General features: G+C 40.5%; 1 protein-coding gene across 2 annotated transcripts in view; it reads right to left on the bottom strand.

Annotated features, from left to right (window-relative positions):
- Window positions 1-7,059: 7,059 nt before the first annotated feature.
- Window positions 7,060-13,624, bottom strand: part of cacng2b (calcium channel, voltage-dependent, gamma subunit 2b) — a 71,305-nt gene continuing 64,740 nt past the window's right edge. For both annotated transcript variants that reach the window (XM_085458579.1, XM_085458578.1), the window contains 2 exons: window positions 12,839-12,979; window positions 7,060-9,310 (listed from right to left, as the gene is read on the bottom strand). In XM_085458579.1, coding sequence (XP_085314705.1) covers window positions 8,778-9,310; window positions 12,839-12,979 — 674 coding nt within the window. In that variant the 3' untranslated portion in view covers window positions 7,060-8,777. The remainder of the gene's footprint in view (window positions 9,311-12,838; window positions 12,980-13,624) is intronic.

The raw sequence follows: 13,624 nt of genomic DNA, 5'->3' as shown, positions 1-13,624 counted from the left end.
CCTCAATCGAAGTCTGTGAAAATGGCCCTTGGCTCTCTTGCTCTATGACAACAATAAACATTTTCCTGATGAGCACAAGCCTACCTAATAATGAACAAGTTGCTGTTTCCTCGGGTCCCATATGAAAATACCAAGATGACGACTCTGAGAGCACTGGAGGATTCACAAAGGGACTAACCAAGGGACATCATTGGATTCATTTTTTATGTATGGTCTATGGTCAGTTCCCATAGAGTCCCATGTTTAAATTAGTCTTGGGCTGAGGTGAATTTTTATATAAATATATCTGTATTTTAAACTTCATTTGTGCATGAAGAAAACTTTAACTCATAAAATTTCCATAACGACACTTCCTGTCTGTATGAGGACACTCGGGGGAAAAAAATTCCCTAAACAGCCCTTTGAAGTTGTCAAGAGGACATTCCAAATTTTCAAACTATGGTTTTGAGCTACAATTTATTCACACAAACATAAACACGCACACACACCAAGGTACAGTATAACACAAGCTCTTGACTATCCTAGAAAACCATTATTATTACTTAAACAGTATCCCTCCTGTCCTCTATTCAATTTAAATGGGGCATCATGCCTCGGGAATATCACTTAATAATATCATAAGACGGAGTGTGGGCTGGTTCTTATTGCTTCGGGAGACACTTCTTCATTTCCACAGATATTGAAACAGGGTTTTAGAGATCACGGCAAATGTCGAGCTCTTTGCTTTCGTGCTTCTCTAGCATGCTCAATCATCTTTCCTTACTAAACACAATCATTTCCTCTCAATGATTAGTATTCATAACAGGTTTGCTCGGCCTGTAATACAACACAGCAGGACAGATGCTTTTCACCTTCCAAGTATAAGTGAGGTAAATGTGGCACTAACACTCGTTCAAAGCAGACATGTTTGCAGCAGGTAATAGTGGTCGGCTTTATGATGTTTATAGCTGTTGACTCTTCAGGGGGTCCTCAAATTTTGTGTCACTATAACATTAATGCAATTTCTTTATGGCTTTAATTATTACTGGTGTAAAACACAATCATTTCTGTGTCTGGAGTTTGTTTAGCAATAGTTTTACATTAACCCTTCATAATTATAAACAGAGATGGGCAGTAACGCGTTACTATAATCTGATTACTTTTTTCAAGTAACAAGTAAAGTAAGGGATTACTATTGCAAAAACGGTAATTAGATTACCGTTACTTTGCCGTAGGAACGCTGCGTTACTGCGTTACTAAAACCGTGATTTTTTTGCGAGAATGTCTCACGACAGTGACGTAAGCGAGTGCGACGTTTGTGACAACAGCTGTGTGCGGATCAACAACGAATCATATATCGAGTGCGGGAGAGAGTATGAGCGTGCAGCGTTTAAAGCGTGGAAGTACTGACCTTACTTTGAGTTTGATTCCATAAAAAGTGACAAAAACATTAGTGTCCGTTGTGCGTGGGAAGAAAACTTCTTTTTACAGCGAAAAAACCCCCTAAACTTCCAAGCAAGCACCGAGTGCGCTACAACGTAATGGGAAACTCAGAGAAACTCGCGGATTCTTCCACTGACCGCTGCGGAACACCTGCACCAGGGTAAACCTCCGCCTACACCACTCCTGCTTTACAGGTGAAAATAGAGCAACAGGACCGCTGAGTCTTTGATTTTATTTATTTTCTGCTGTGTTTTACTTGCATCTATTTGAAAGACTGAGTGTAAAAACAAAAAATATTTCATTTTATGTGCTGGAATGTGCAGAAAATAGGTTTAAATGTTAAACTAATTTCTTCAAGTCAGAGAACGGTGCATATAATTTAATTTTTGCTTGATGCATAAAGTTAAAAGATTAAAACTAATAAAACAAGTTTTAAAAAGGGACTTTTCCATTTGATTACATTTTGTATGATGGATCATGCAGAAAAAGTAGAATTGGGCTGAAAGATCTATCGCTTTATCACCTATTCAGGTTGTAAATCGTGTTTTTAAAAAGTAACTAAGTAACTATGTAATTAATTACTTTTGAAAATAAGTAATCAGTAAAGTAACGGGATTACTTTTTTGGGGAAGTAATCAGTAATTAGTTACTAATTACTTTTTTCAAGTAACTTGACCAACACTGATTATAAAGCACTTATGATTCTCTAATATAATGAAGTATTTAATACTGTAAGTAATTCTGGGTGTTTTTTTGCAGTACTTAGCAAGAGCATTGACTTTAATTGTGTCTCGTATGGGACATAAAATTGCAATGCTGCTGCTTTTCCAAGTCGGTGAATAGTGAATGGCAAAAACAGTTCACATTCCTAAAATCAATTATTATTTTTGATTTGATTAAACTTTATTTATATACAACCAAATCACAACAGCAGTTGCCACAAGGTGCCTTATATTGTAAGCTAAAGACCTCTGCAATAATACAAAGGAAACCCCAATAATGAGATCACCGCCTGTGAGCAGCAGTTGATGGTAGTGGGACAGAAAAACTCCCTTGTAACAGGGAGTTTTTCTCTTCTCTTTTAACGTTAGAATAAGGATTGGGTTAACCAAACAAACACATGTACATGTATTTTGCCACTCCCCCTAAATGCAGAGTGGAGTAGGGAATAGCCTCTCTATGGGAGAAAAAAAAAAACACCCTGTAGCCAAAGTCTGAAAACTGCTCATACAAACTTCATCAACTTTGGCACTAGAGTCCCCAGCAACAAATTTTCCAAATTGAAGAGGATTATATGAACGGTTATTGAGATAAGTGAACAAAGAGATTTCTGAAATTACTACTCACGTGTGGGCCCACAGTGGCTGTGGATGAACTGTGGGGCTATGTGGGCAGCACAAAAACCACACTTATTCCACACAGCGCTCAAGGGGGGGTGCCTACACAGCCCCCACAGCAGTTTTGTCCTTTTGGATCACACACTTCTAGAAAACAGCAGAACATGGGCCTTCTTACAGAAAACTCATGTGGGGCCCATGTTGGCCCATATGGGGTACATAGAAGTTCTGACCCTCTGGACCTCCAAATCTCACTTTGCCCACACTGGGCAGCACACCATGCTGGCACTCTGTTGATACGCAGACACATATGTCACCTGCCTAAACTGCCTTTGTGCAAGTTCCACTAGTAGTTTCTCCAAAACTACATTTTGTCACAGTAACACAAAACAGCTGATCAACAGAAATTTGTGGATGCTGAGAATCGTGGATGAGAAAGTGTATGAAAATAAGCAGAAATTCTTAAGTGCAAGCCTTGACTGATGAATTTCTGATTCAATTTCACAGACAGTTGTCATCAGGTTTAATGCAGTGTGTTGAACTTAAAGCAGAGCCTAAGCTGCTGCATTGAAAATCCCCACATGTGCAAAGGTTGAGTAAACACTTGAAGCACTAATTGCTATGTTTGGATACAACCTAATTGACACTTTGATTACCTTAAAATGCCACCATATGTTTATATTTGAGTCAATTATGCTTGCTGTGCTCTTTTACACTTAATAAAAACGCATCAGACATGTTTAATGGTTTGACAGCGACTTCATTAAAACCGATCCATGCTCTTGGCGTAGCACAACACAGCACATCATATCTGTGGAAGGTCTGAGTGTGCTTTGGGACCCGAGGACTTGATTTGAGCTACATTTCACTGCAGTGCTCCTCATCCAACACAGAGTTTTGTATTCATGACACAGCCTGAGCACAGGGCGGAGAGTTCCAACTCATATCTTACACCTACTCTGGCTGTTTTTCTGTTTCTGTCGCACTTTTCCTGCAGATCAGCTTTCTGCCTTTCTGGTGGCTTACTCTCTGAAAAATCTGTTTCCATTTGCTTAACACCTGTAGTTTTTAAAGTCGCTGCTGCTCTTTTACAATTTATATTCGTCTCATGCCACAGCAGAACAAGAAGATTGACGCCAGGCACAATTCTGTGCAGGTTTATAAAATTGACACACCAAATTATGCAATAATTATAAAAATATTCTAACTCACAATCTTATCATTTGATTTAATTTGAGGCGAACTGACCTCAACCTTGATTTCTCTTCTTTTTGCTTTTTTCGGTCTGTGTGTAGGCTTGAATCTAAGCATGGTTTGTTCTATAGCCTCTAACTGTCCATGACCTAAAAAGCTTACTAATTGCAGGTGAGGGAGGACACAGCAGCTGTTCCCCCAGATCTGCTTCCCTTACAATAATCAGCTACCGTGCCTCTGAGCTCATCTGCGTCACCACCAAATTTTTTTGGTTGCTTGTCTTTTATTTCATTATCTTCCATTTGAGGTGCCATTTGTTATAATAGCAGTCATTGCATTTGCATTCTTAGATAATTAAGGTAACCTCCGGGCAGTATTGTAAGAATTGTAATATTACATTTGAGATAACCATTAACATTCATAACTTCCCCCCATTTTGTTGTACAAAGCAGTCCAATAGATGTTTTGTAAATCCTTACCAGAGTTGCACAAATAGTAAAATGGCCAACAAATACTAGCTTAAAGTCCTCAGGCGAAAACAAAACAAAACAGTCATTGGTAGCAATGTGTGAAACTGGCAGTCGTCTCATATCACAATAAAATTGCGAGCTCCCAGCCAGTAAGAGTGCAATACTGTGGAAAAAAATTCAACCAACCCTCAAACCAAGTTATTTTGTTCTTGAAACAGACCTGAAAAATAACAAAGTTCTCAATTGAGCAAAGCGAATAAAGGTAGGTAGTAGTAGGTTCAAAGGTAAAGATTTAAGAGGCCTGACACAAGACCTCATTTGATCCATCTACTGTCCACTGAAGCCTCATCAGAAATGGTCTCAGTGGAAGGTTAACTGTCAAGGAGCCATTATCAATATCAGTGGGGCAACAGTGATTGTCTACAGCCATCTGTAAAACATGGCAAAGGCTCTGTCATGGTTTGGGGCTGCATTTCAGCCATTGGTGTTGAGGATCTCGTCAAGATGAATAGAATTATAAATGCAGAAATGTACTGTCAGATTTTGAGCCACCATGCAGTTCCATCTGGAAAGTATCTGACTGGCAGCAGCCTCATTTCTCCCCACAACATGATCAAAAACACACTGGCAGTGCTTTAAAAGCACACCAGGACAGAAAAACACTCTCAGTCAGCCATGGATTGGCCTCTCCAGAGCCTGGACCTCAACATTATTTTAAAATTATTGTGCAATCATCTTGACAGACAACAGAACGAAAGACAGCCAACATCTGAAGAAGAGCTCTGAATGCCCTTAAAGAAGCTTAGAGAACTATTCCTGAATTCTACTTAAAGAAGGAAAAGGTGGTTATACCAGATACTGGCTTTGTGCAAACTCTAGAGAGCAGATTTGAAAGATGGCTGAGTGACAGATGAGGGAATGATGTAAAGTCTGCCTGCTCCTAGTCAAAAAAACCCCTTCCTCTAAGCATTTGATTATAGGGGTTGTTTCAGGGGTTGTTGGCTTTCTCCCTCTAATATTAAAGGGTCTTTACCTTACAGTATAAAGTACCTTGATGGCTTTTGTTGTGGAATGATGCTATAAATATATTTAAAATCTTTCTAGACTATATATTCATGGTGCAAATGCTCTGTGGAAGATTTATGTTCCCTGCACTTCGGCGAGGTCACCAAGTTCAAATTTTGTGATGAAGAAAAATCATTATGTACCTCCGGTCCAGATGGGGGCAGCGTGCTGCTGTTTGAATAGAGCAGAACTGCTACTCCACTCCCTTTACTCTTTCCTCCTTCCCTCCCTCCCCCACTCGCTCACTGCTCTTCAGTGATCTCAGCAGTACTGCAGAGAGACATGCCAGCCACTTTGATCATCACACCGGGGGAGGAGAGAGAGTGGGACGGAGGAAAGAGAGGGACAGACAGCGCATGATGCAGACTTTCATGCAACATGCAGGACACCGAGGCTGATTTAAGAATTTGAGATTTATTCCAGAGCTCATGGAAATGGCAGGACAGACAGCTGATGAAGAGCTGACAGCAACAGAGAAAAAAGTGAAAGAATGACAGAAAGAGGGATGCTGAAGAGTGCTGTGAATGAGTGACTAAGAAGGCAAAGTCAAAGTGAATGAATGAAAGTGACCGAGTATCACCTGAGCCACTGTGAGCCAAACTGCTAGGATTGGCTGTTCCAGCTGAACCAGCTTTAACCATTTGGAAGTGTTTCACTCATGGCAGTAGGATCTCATCTAAATGTAGAGGCACTCCCTACAGTTTTCAGAACAATAAATGTCAGATTTAATTAGCTGATTTTATTTAGATTAGAGTTAGTGGCCCAACAGTTACGTGACACACCAGAGTGTAACGAAGCGGCCATTTGCCCACCTTTGCATTGCTCTGTACCTTATCAAAGAACGTGACATTTCATCTAATGCTTAAACAAGCAGTGAATATCAAATCTATGAAGTGTTTTTTAGATGTTACATCTTAGATTTATAAGTCATTTGTGGGAAAGGACACATTAGCAATGTCCTTCATTAGCAGTACAGCTAACATCAGTGATGCATCTATAATGTCAAGTAAGTAAATAACACATCCTTGAACATTAATGTTCTCATCTATCACATACTTAAATACCACATCATGAAAAAACAAAACTTCTGGGCTCATTTTCTTTTTAGCTCTTCTGGCTGAAAGACTCATGCGGTGGCGAGGCATCCGTGCAAACTTCCACAGAAGGATCACCAGTGCTGGGCATAATGTGTTCCAAAGTAATGCATTACTGTAGTCCCAAAATATTTTTCAGTAATGGAGTAATGTAACGTTAGTGGATTACTGTTAGTGTACTAAATGTATTAATATTTATTAATTACGTTATGGTTACAGTTATGCATTACAAAGGTTATTTACACACCATGGCTACAAGGGAAATAAATCAAACAAAAATGCAGAAACAACTGTATCTGCTTAGTCAGCATGCTAACACAAAGCTAGCCATAAACCCAGAGTGATGATAAAGCTGAGTGCATGCTGACCCCCAGCCCAGCAGCCAGATCTTCAACAGCAGTTGGGCTTGTAGTCTCGGTTTCTACATGTTCATGTTTCACGTTCAGGTTAGATCAGATATAATACAACAAAGACTCATTCAGTTCCCTACGGGGGGTTCAATTTTTATTTGTCATCAGGACTTGATGCATCCAAGTTCAGAATCATTCAGTTTTGGCACCTTGAAAGACATTATGTTTTTTTGTTTTTTTGTTTTAATTTGTCATTTACAACAACACAAAGCAAAACCAAAGAACAAGAAAATGAGATAAAGAAAGAGACTAAGGCTGTGTGAAAGTCCAAAGTAATGGAGGAAATAAAATTAAATGAAAAGGCAAGATAAGATTCTCTTCTGTTTAAAAAAAAAGAGCCTTGATACGTTTTTCAAAGGTTGTTTTTTTTTTTTGTTTCAAGCATGATGAGACCCCACCCCAAATAACCCACTCAAAAAGAAAAACAAGATAAAGAAAAGTAGAAATTGACACAGTACTGTAACATTAATTACTACTTTTTTCACTCCCACTGCCCTTACATGGTATCATTGTTCAGTTGTTCAAAACATAGGTTTCTTAAAAGCAGATCGGATGATTTTAGATTAGCATGCATGAAAATTCTTAATTTTTTTTTGGAGTCACTTAGCTTCAGCTCACTCGTAGCCATGTTCTCACACGCACTACTTTGTGTCTTTGGCAGTAGTGACGATTCATTGTCCATAGTCATCTGCAAGTTTGCAGAGAGACCATCCATTACCCAGAGTTCTCTCTTCACTCCACCCCTGTATGGGGAAAAAGCAAGAGTGGCCAACTCACATCTAGCTGACCCTGAACAAAGAAGGCTGCCAGGGTTTTGGCGGAAGGCCAAACGATTTTGTTGTTGTTGTAAAAGAATGTGATAATGTATCTAACGCTAACCAATACGAGTTTATCAAGTAGGCTGAAGCCTTTGCCCGTCAAATGAGCCAGTCACAATGAATCCTCCGCCTTGGTTTAGTTTCCATGACGACTCGGTTTAGTTTCATTGTAGGTTACGTTGTTTCTTTCTTTTTTTTCTTTTTTCTTGATATTTTTTGCTTCAGGGAAGTCGAGTCATGATTTATTAACATATATGTTCATATATTTATATATAATCAATACATATATTAACTTATGTGTTTTTTCTTGGTTTTTTTCTTTTTTTTGCGGCCTGAAATGCTCCCTGCTAAAATCCCGTACCGCAATGGTTCACAGTATTAATGCGAATAAAGAATGAAATCAAGAAGATACAGTAACTAAAGAAAGGAGTAGGGTTTATAAGGGAATTTAGGGTGCGTGTGTTGGGGGGGAGGGGCTTGTGGTATGGTAGTGCGAGGGTTGGTTCATAGGCAGGGCTGTGGGGCCTTTCAATCAGACTGAGGAAGAGTAAAAAATATAAAGTTCGCCTATAAATGGGCAGTTTGGCCCAGCCCACCACTCCACAGTTCCACAGCCCCGAGACAACCACCAACCACCCCAACCCAGCATCATGAATGCCCCCCATCCCCACTCATCTTTCCCCGACCTTCCCCTCAACTCTTTACAAACATGTTCAAAACTTGTTAAACAATGGTTCATGGGAAAATCATGCATGTTTCTTTTTTTATGCAATTTTACTCCATTTCCTTTCTATTAAACAGAAACTGTGATTATCTGAGGCGCTGTGGAGCTCTCAGAACTTCTCCTCTGTTGCCTACCCCTCGCTCCTCAGTCTTTTGGAGCCCTCTTTCTCTTTCTGTTTCCTTAAGCCACAATCTGTCTTTCCCCCCAGAGTTCCTCTGATTTCTCTTAATGTCTGTGTCATTTTCATACAGGTGTGGTGCGCCGATTGGCGGTGTTGCTATGGCCACCTGAGTCTTTCAGGTCCTTCTGGATGCAGTTGTGGACCTGCAGGAAGTTGTGGTCCCTCTCCGTGGAGTTATAGGTGGCTGTCGGAGTGCCTGTTTGGCCTTTGGGGAGCGTGTACATGGACAGCTCAGTGGAGGGCAGCGTCCCAAAGGCCTTCAGGCCCACTGGCGATGCCTCGCGAGAGTGCGAGGGATCTGTAGAACGAGACGAAGAGCGCGAGCGGCGTCGATAACGGTAGCGGTAGCTTGGGATGCGTGTGATGGCTGCCCCTTGGAGGTAGTCGGCGGCTCGTGCCCCCACACGCAGCTCCCGATGTCGGTCGATGAACATGTGCACAGCCAGCACACCCACCATTTCAGCCATGATGAAGGAGAGGGCGCCAAAGTAGAAGGACCAGCCGTAGGAGTAGCTGTTCTTCTTGGAGTCACTCTTGGAAGGATCCCCAGCATTGGCTGATATGTACACAATGATTCCTATAATGTTGCTCAGGCCTGGGTAAAGAAATGAGGGATGGAGATTAGCTCAAGAGCTAAAATGCAGCCAATCGTAGACAAAGCCACACGTTAAGCACACATTAACCTCAGTATAATGAAATATTCACAGGCGTAACACTATGACCACCACCCTAATATTGTGTTGATCCCCCTTTTGCTGCCAAAACAGTCCTGACCCATTGAGGCATGGACTCCACTAGACCCCTGAAGGTGTGCTGTGGTGTCTGGCACTAAGGTGTTAGCAACAGATCCTTTAAGTCCTATAAGTTTTAAGGTTGAGCCTCCATGGATGGAACTTGTTTGTCCAGCACATCCATTCAATTCAGAACCTCAAACTTACTGTTGTGCTCCTCAAACAACATCGAATACTGTTTCCATGAAAGTGTGTACATGATCTGAAAATGTTGCCCAAAGCATCACACTGCCTCCGCCCACTTGGCTTCTTCTCATAATGCACTTTAAAGACAAAATGTTCCCTTACTCCCTAATATATCCTACCCACTAACAGCTGCCATGATGAAGAAATAAGCATCATAATTCACTTCACATGTCAGTGGTCATAATGTTATGTCGGTGTATGCAAAGTAAATATGCAAAAACATATATGTTATAAAATCAGGTCAAATTAAGATCATCATATGTCATATTTATATTTTCCTCTTAATAATCTTACCTTCCTCCACACTTTTCACTGTCTGCTCAGACTGACTACATTTTTGTAACTTTTCTCTGTAAGAAGGGCAGCAAGTACTGTATTTAGGACAGCTGGTACCAGCAGCAGCTGAATCGAGTTCAGCATGTACAGTAGGGTCCACAAGTTTTTTGGACTACGCAGCTTTTGTAGTTTTGCCTCTGTACACCACCACTGGGGATTTCAAATCTAACAGTCGACATGTGATTGAAGTGCAGACGTGCAGCTTTAATTTTAGTGGTTTAACAAAAAGGATCACATTAATTGTTTAGGAACTACATTCATTTTTATTCATAGCCCCTATTTTCAGACGTACAAAAGTAATTTGGCAAACCCAAGTGTAGGTCTTTAATACCGAACATTTTCCCTGAGGGGAAAATCAAATCTCTGAAAGCTTAAAATGACTTATTATGATTTGTCATTATTTTGACACATAGTAGTGTTTCACTGAAAGTATAATGATTCAATAGGAAGTCACAGGGCCTAGAATGACATTTATGATTATTATAAGAAACCAACCTTTTCATATTTAATTGAGGCTTTTATGTTGAATTTGTTTACATTTCAACTGCTATTGTTATCCACCAGGAAAGTGGCCAAATAGCTGTCCTTCACATCTGATGGCTGAAGTGGCTGATGAATGAGCATGGCAGAGAACCATAAATATGCCTCAAATAAATTAGTAAATTATCAATGTGCAATGTGCATCTATGCGCAACAGCATTAATATGAGTAGAATCAGTGATACTTGAAAGAAAGCATATTCCCAAAAGTGCAGGATTTTTTTTTCCAAACTGGGGCAGGTTCACTTTTATTTCTTATGTCTTATTTGAATGTTTTCATCTGTGCCTTTTTTATTTTACCCTCCTCTTTCTCCCCCCAGCCTCCAATGAGCTTCAACTCACATCCTTTGTCAGGCTCTCTGTTATCTCCCTTTCTGTATTTTCAACATCATACAAGAGGATTCTGGGTGTGTGTGGCCAGAAATAGACACAGACATGGACAGACAGCCAGAGAGACAAAAAAGACGAATACAAAGCTAAACGGTGAAAACAGTTCTGCACAAAGACATAGAGCAGCAGTCCGAGGTGTGAGGACTTTGTAGGCCTGATTGAGATGGATCAGAGAAAAAGTATCAGGGACACCTTATTTTTAGAGTGTAATCCCAGTGGCCTCCTCTTAGCCTAGCAACAGGGTGAGAGAGTCAGACGCAGACAGTGAGAAAGAGAGAGAGAGACAGAACTGCATCTCTCACTTCTGACTTGGAGGGGAACTAGTTATCTAGTGCAGCACAGTAGGCCATGGCCTAGAACCATGCACAGCCACACACACATACACAATCAGAAAAATTCTGTGGCAAAATGGCAACTTGCACTATCTTTGTCTTGTGTCGGATGTGGTGCTGTATAACGCAGTGCAACTGGACTCTAGAGCAGTGCAGACATGTTCTCTGGAGTGACGAATCACACTTCTCCGTCTGGCATTCTGATAGACGAGCATGGGTTTGGCGGTTGTCAGGAGAACGGTGCTTATCTGACTGTATTGTGCCAACTGCAAAGTTTGTTGGAGGGGGGATTATGGTGTTGGGAGTTGGGCTCTGTCCCTTAGTTCCAATGAAAGGAACTCTTAATGCTTCAGCATATCAGGACATTTTGGACAATTTCATGCTGCCAACTTCATGGGAACAGTTTGAGGATGGCTCCTTTCTGTTCTAATATGACTGCACATCAGTGCACAAAGCAAGGTCCAAGAATAAGCACATTTGGTGTGGAAGAACTTGAATGACCTGACCCCAACCCGATAGAACACCTTTGGGGTGATTTAGAGCTTAGACTGTGAGCTAGGGCTTCTTTTCCCACACCAATGTCTGACCTCACAAATGTGCTTCTGGAAGAATTATCAAAAATTCCCATAAACACTCCTAAACCTTGTGGAAAGTTTTCCCAGAAGAGCTGAAGCTGTTATTGCTGCAAAGGGTCAACATCATATTAAACCCTATGAATTTAGAATGGGATGTTACCCAAGTTTAGATGTGCGAACAAATACTTTTGGCCATATATATAAATATGGACATGGTCAAGTTCACACTTAAGTGTTTCAGATCATTAAACAAATTTAAACAGAAGTTTCAAAATGAATGTGTTTATTATTAAGAGGAAAAAATCCAAACCTACTTGGTCCTGTGTGAAAAAGTCATTGCCCCCTAAACCTAATAACTTGTTGGTCCACTCTAAGCAGCAGCAACTGCAATCAAGCATTTGTGATCAAGCATTTGTGATCACTGGCAATGAATCTTTTACAGCCCTGTGGAGGAATTACGGCCCACTCATCTTTGAAGAATCGTTGTAATTCAGCCATTGGAGGGTTTCTGAGCATGAACCACCTTTTTAAGATCATGCCACAGCATCTCAATCTGATTCAGGTAAGGGCAAGGCCACTCCTAATCTTCCTATTGTTTTTCTTAAGCCATTGAGAGGTGGACTAGCCAGTGTGTTTTCACTTTCAATCACTTTCCTAGTAGTAAAGTAAATCATACCACTGTATAATCTATATATCTATTATTTTTCACAGTGGTAACATAAAATCATCAAGTCTAACAGAAACCTTTCTTAATATTTGCTTAATATGCTCCCCTTCCCTTTTCTCCCAGTATATCAGTATAGTTTTTAACTTACGCTGGCTCTTTGGTCAGCTTCATTTTCATCTGCCTCTTCATACATCCACAAAGATTTTACCTCCTCTAACTTGCTTCCTCTTAATGTTTACCTCCATCTCCTCACCCACTTTGACTGTTATATCTCTAAGTCTGCCTGTTTTCCTATTTCCCTTAATACCTGCAGAGACGAAGAGGATGCCGGCGCTGAGGATGATGTTATGCCGTGACTTGTAGAACTCGCTTGCGGCGATGCACAGCCCCCCCATGAAGAGCAGGATCACACTCAGGATGGGGAAGATACTGGAGGCTCGTACAGCACCTGCACACATGCATCAAGGCAAAAAATAGTTACCATAATTGTCATCGGTGGACACGCTGACATTAGTTCCTTGTATGGCACGAGATATGAGCAAATACAAATCTTTTAACCAGAAGCTAACAAAGTATGAACGGTTTCAGAGAAATAGCTGCTTTCATGCTTTGCTTTTGGACTATTAAACCTCAAACAATGATCATCAGTAACAGAAATTTCCCATTTGTGAAGGTAATCTGAATTTCTTCAGTCTCTTTCAGTAGCAATGCTGCACTTGACAGCACAACAGGAAATACTTTTAACAACTTAAACACCTTTTTTATGTAATAAAAACTTCTTCTAGGTCTCGTGTTCTTCAGTGACTTTTTCTAAACACTTCTACACCCAGGTTGCAAGACAGGGACTTCCAGTGTGGAAGGGGTTAAGCACCATATCTGCTATCATCCTGTGAAAATTGAAAACAATTATGCTTAAAGCGGTGTACAACATTTGCTTGCACAAATTTTCAGCAGTAGGCCAAATTACCACTTTGGAGCGCCTCGGTACAACTAATCCTTGATATGATCCTAAAGAGGGATCTTTTATTGCCCTGTATATAATATTATTGTTATTACTTTGTTTAACTTCCTTGCCACTTTTCCTCCTTTTCTA

The sequence above is a fragment of the Copadichromis virginalis genome, linkage group LG6, assembly GCF_057382275.1.
Source record: "Copadichromis virginalis isolate Kocher_CV1m ecotype Utaka linkage group LG6, C_Virginalis_male_GT1.1, whole genome shotgun sequence".
NCBI lineage: Eukaryota > Metazoa > Chordata > Actinopteri > Cichliformes > Cichlidae > Copadichromis > Copadichromis virginalis.
This window is presented reverse-complemented; position numbering and strand designations above follow the sequence as displayed.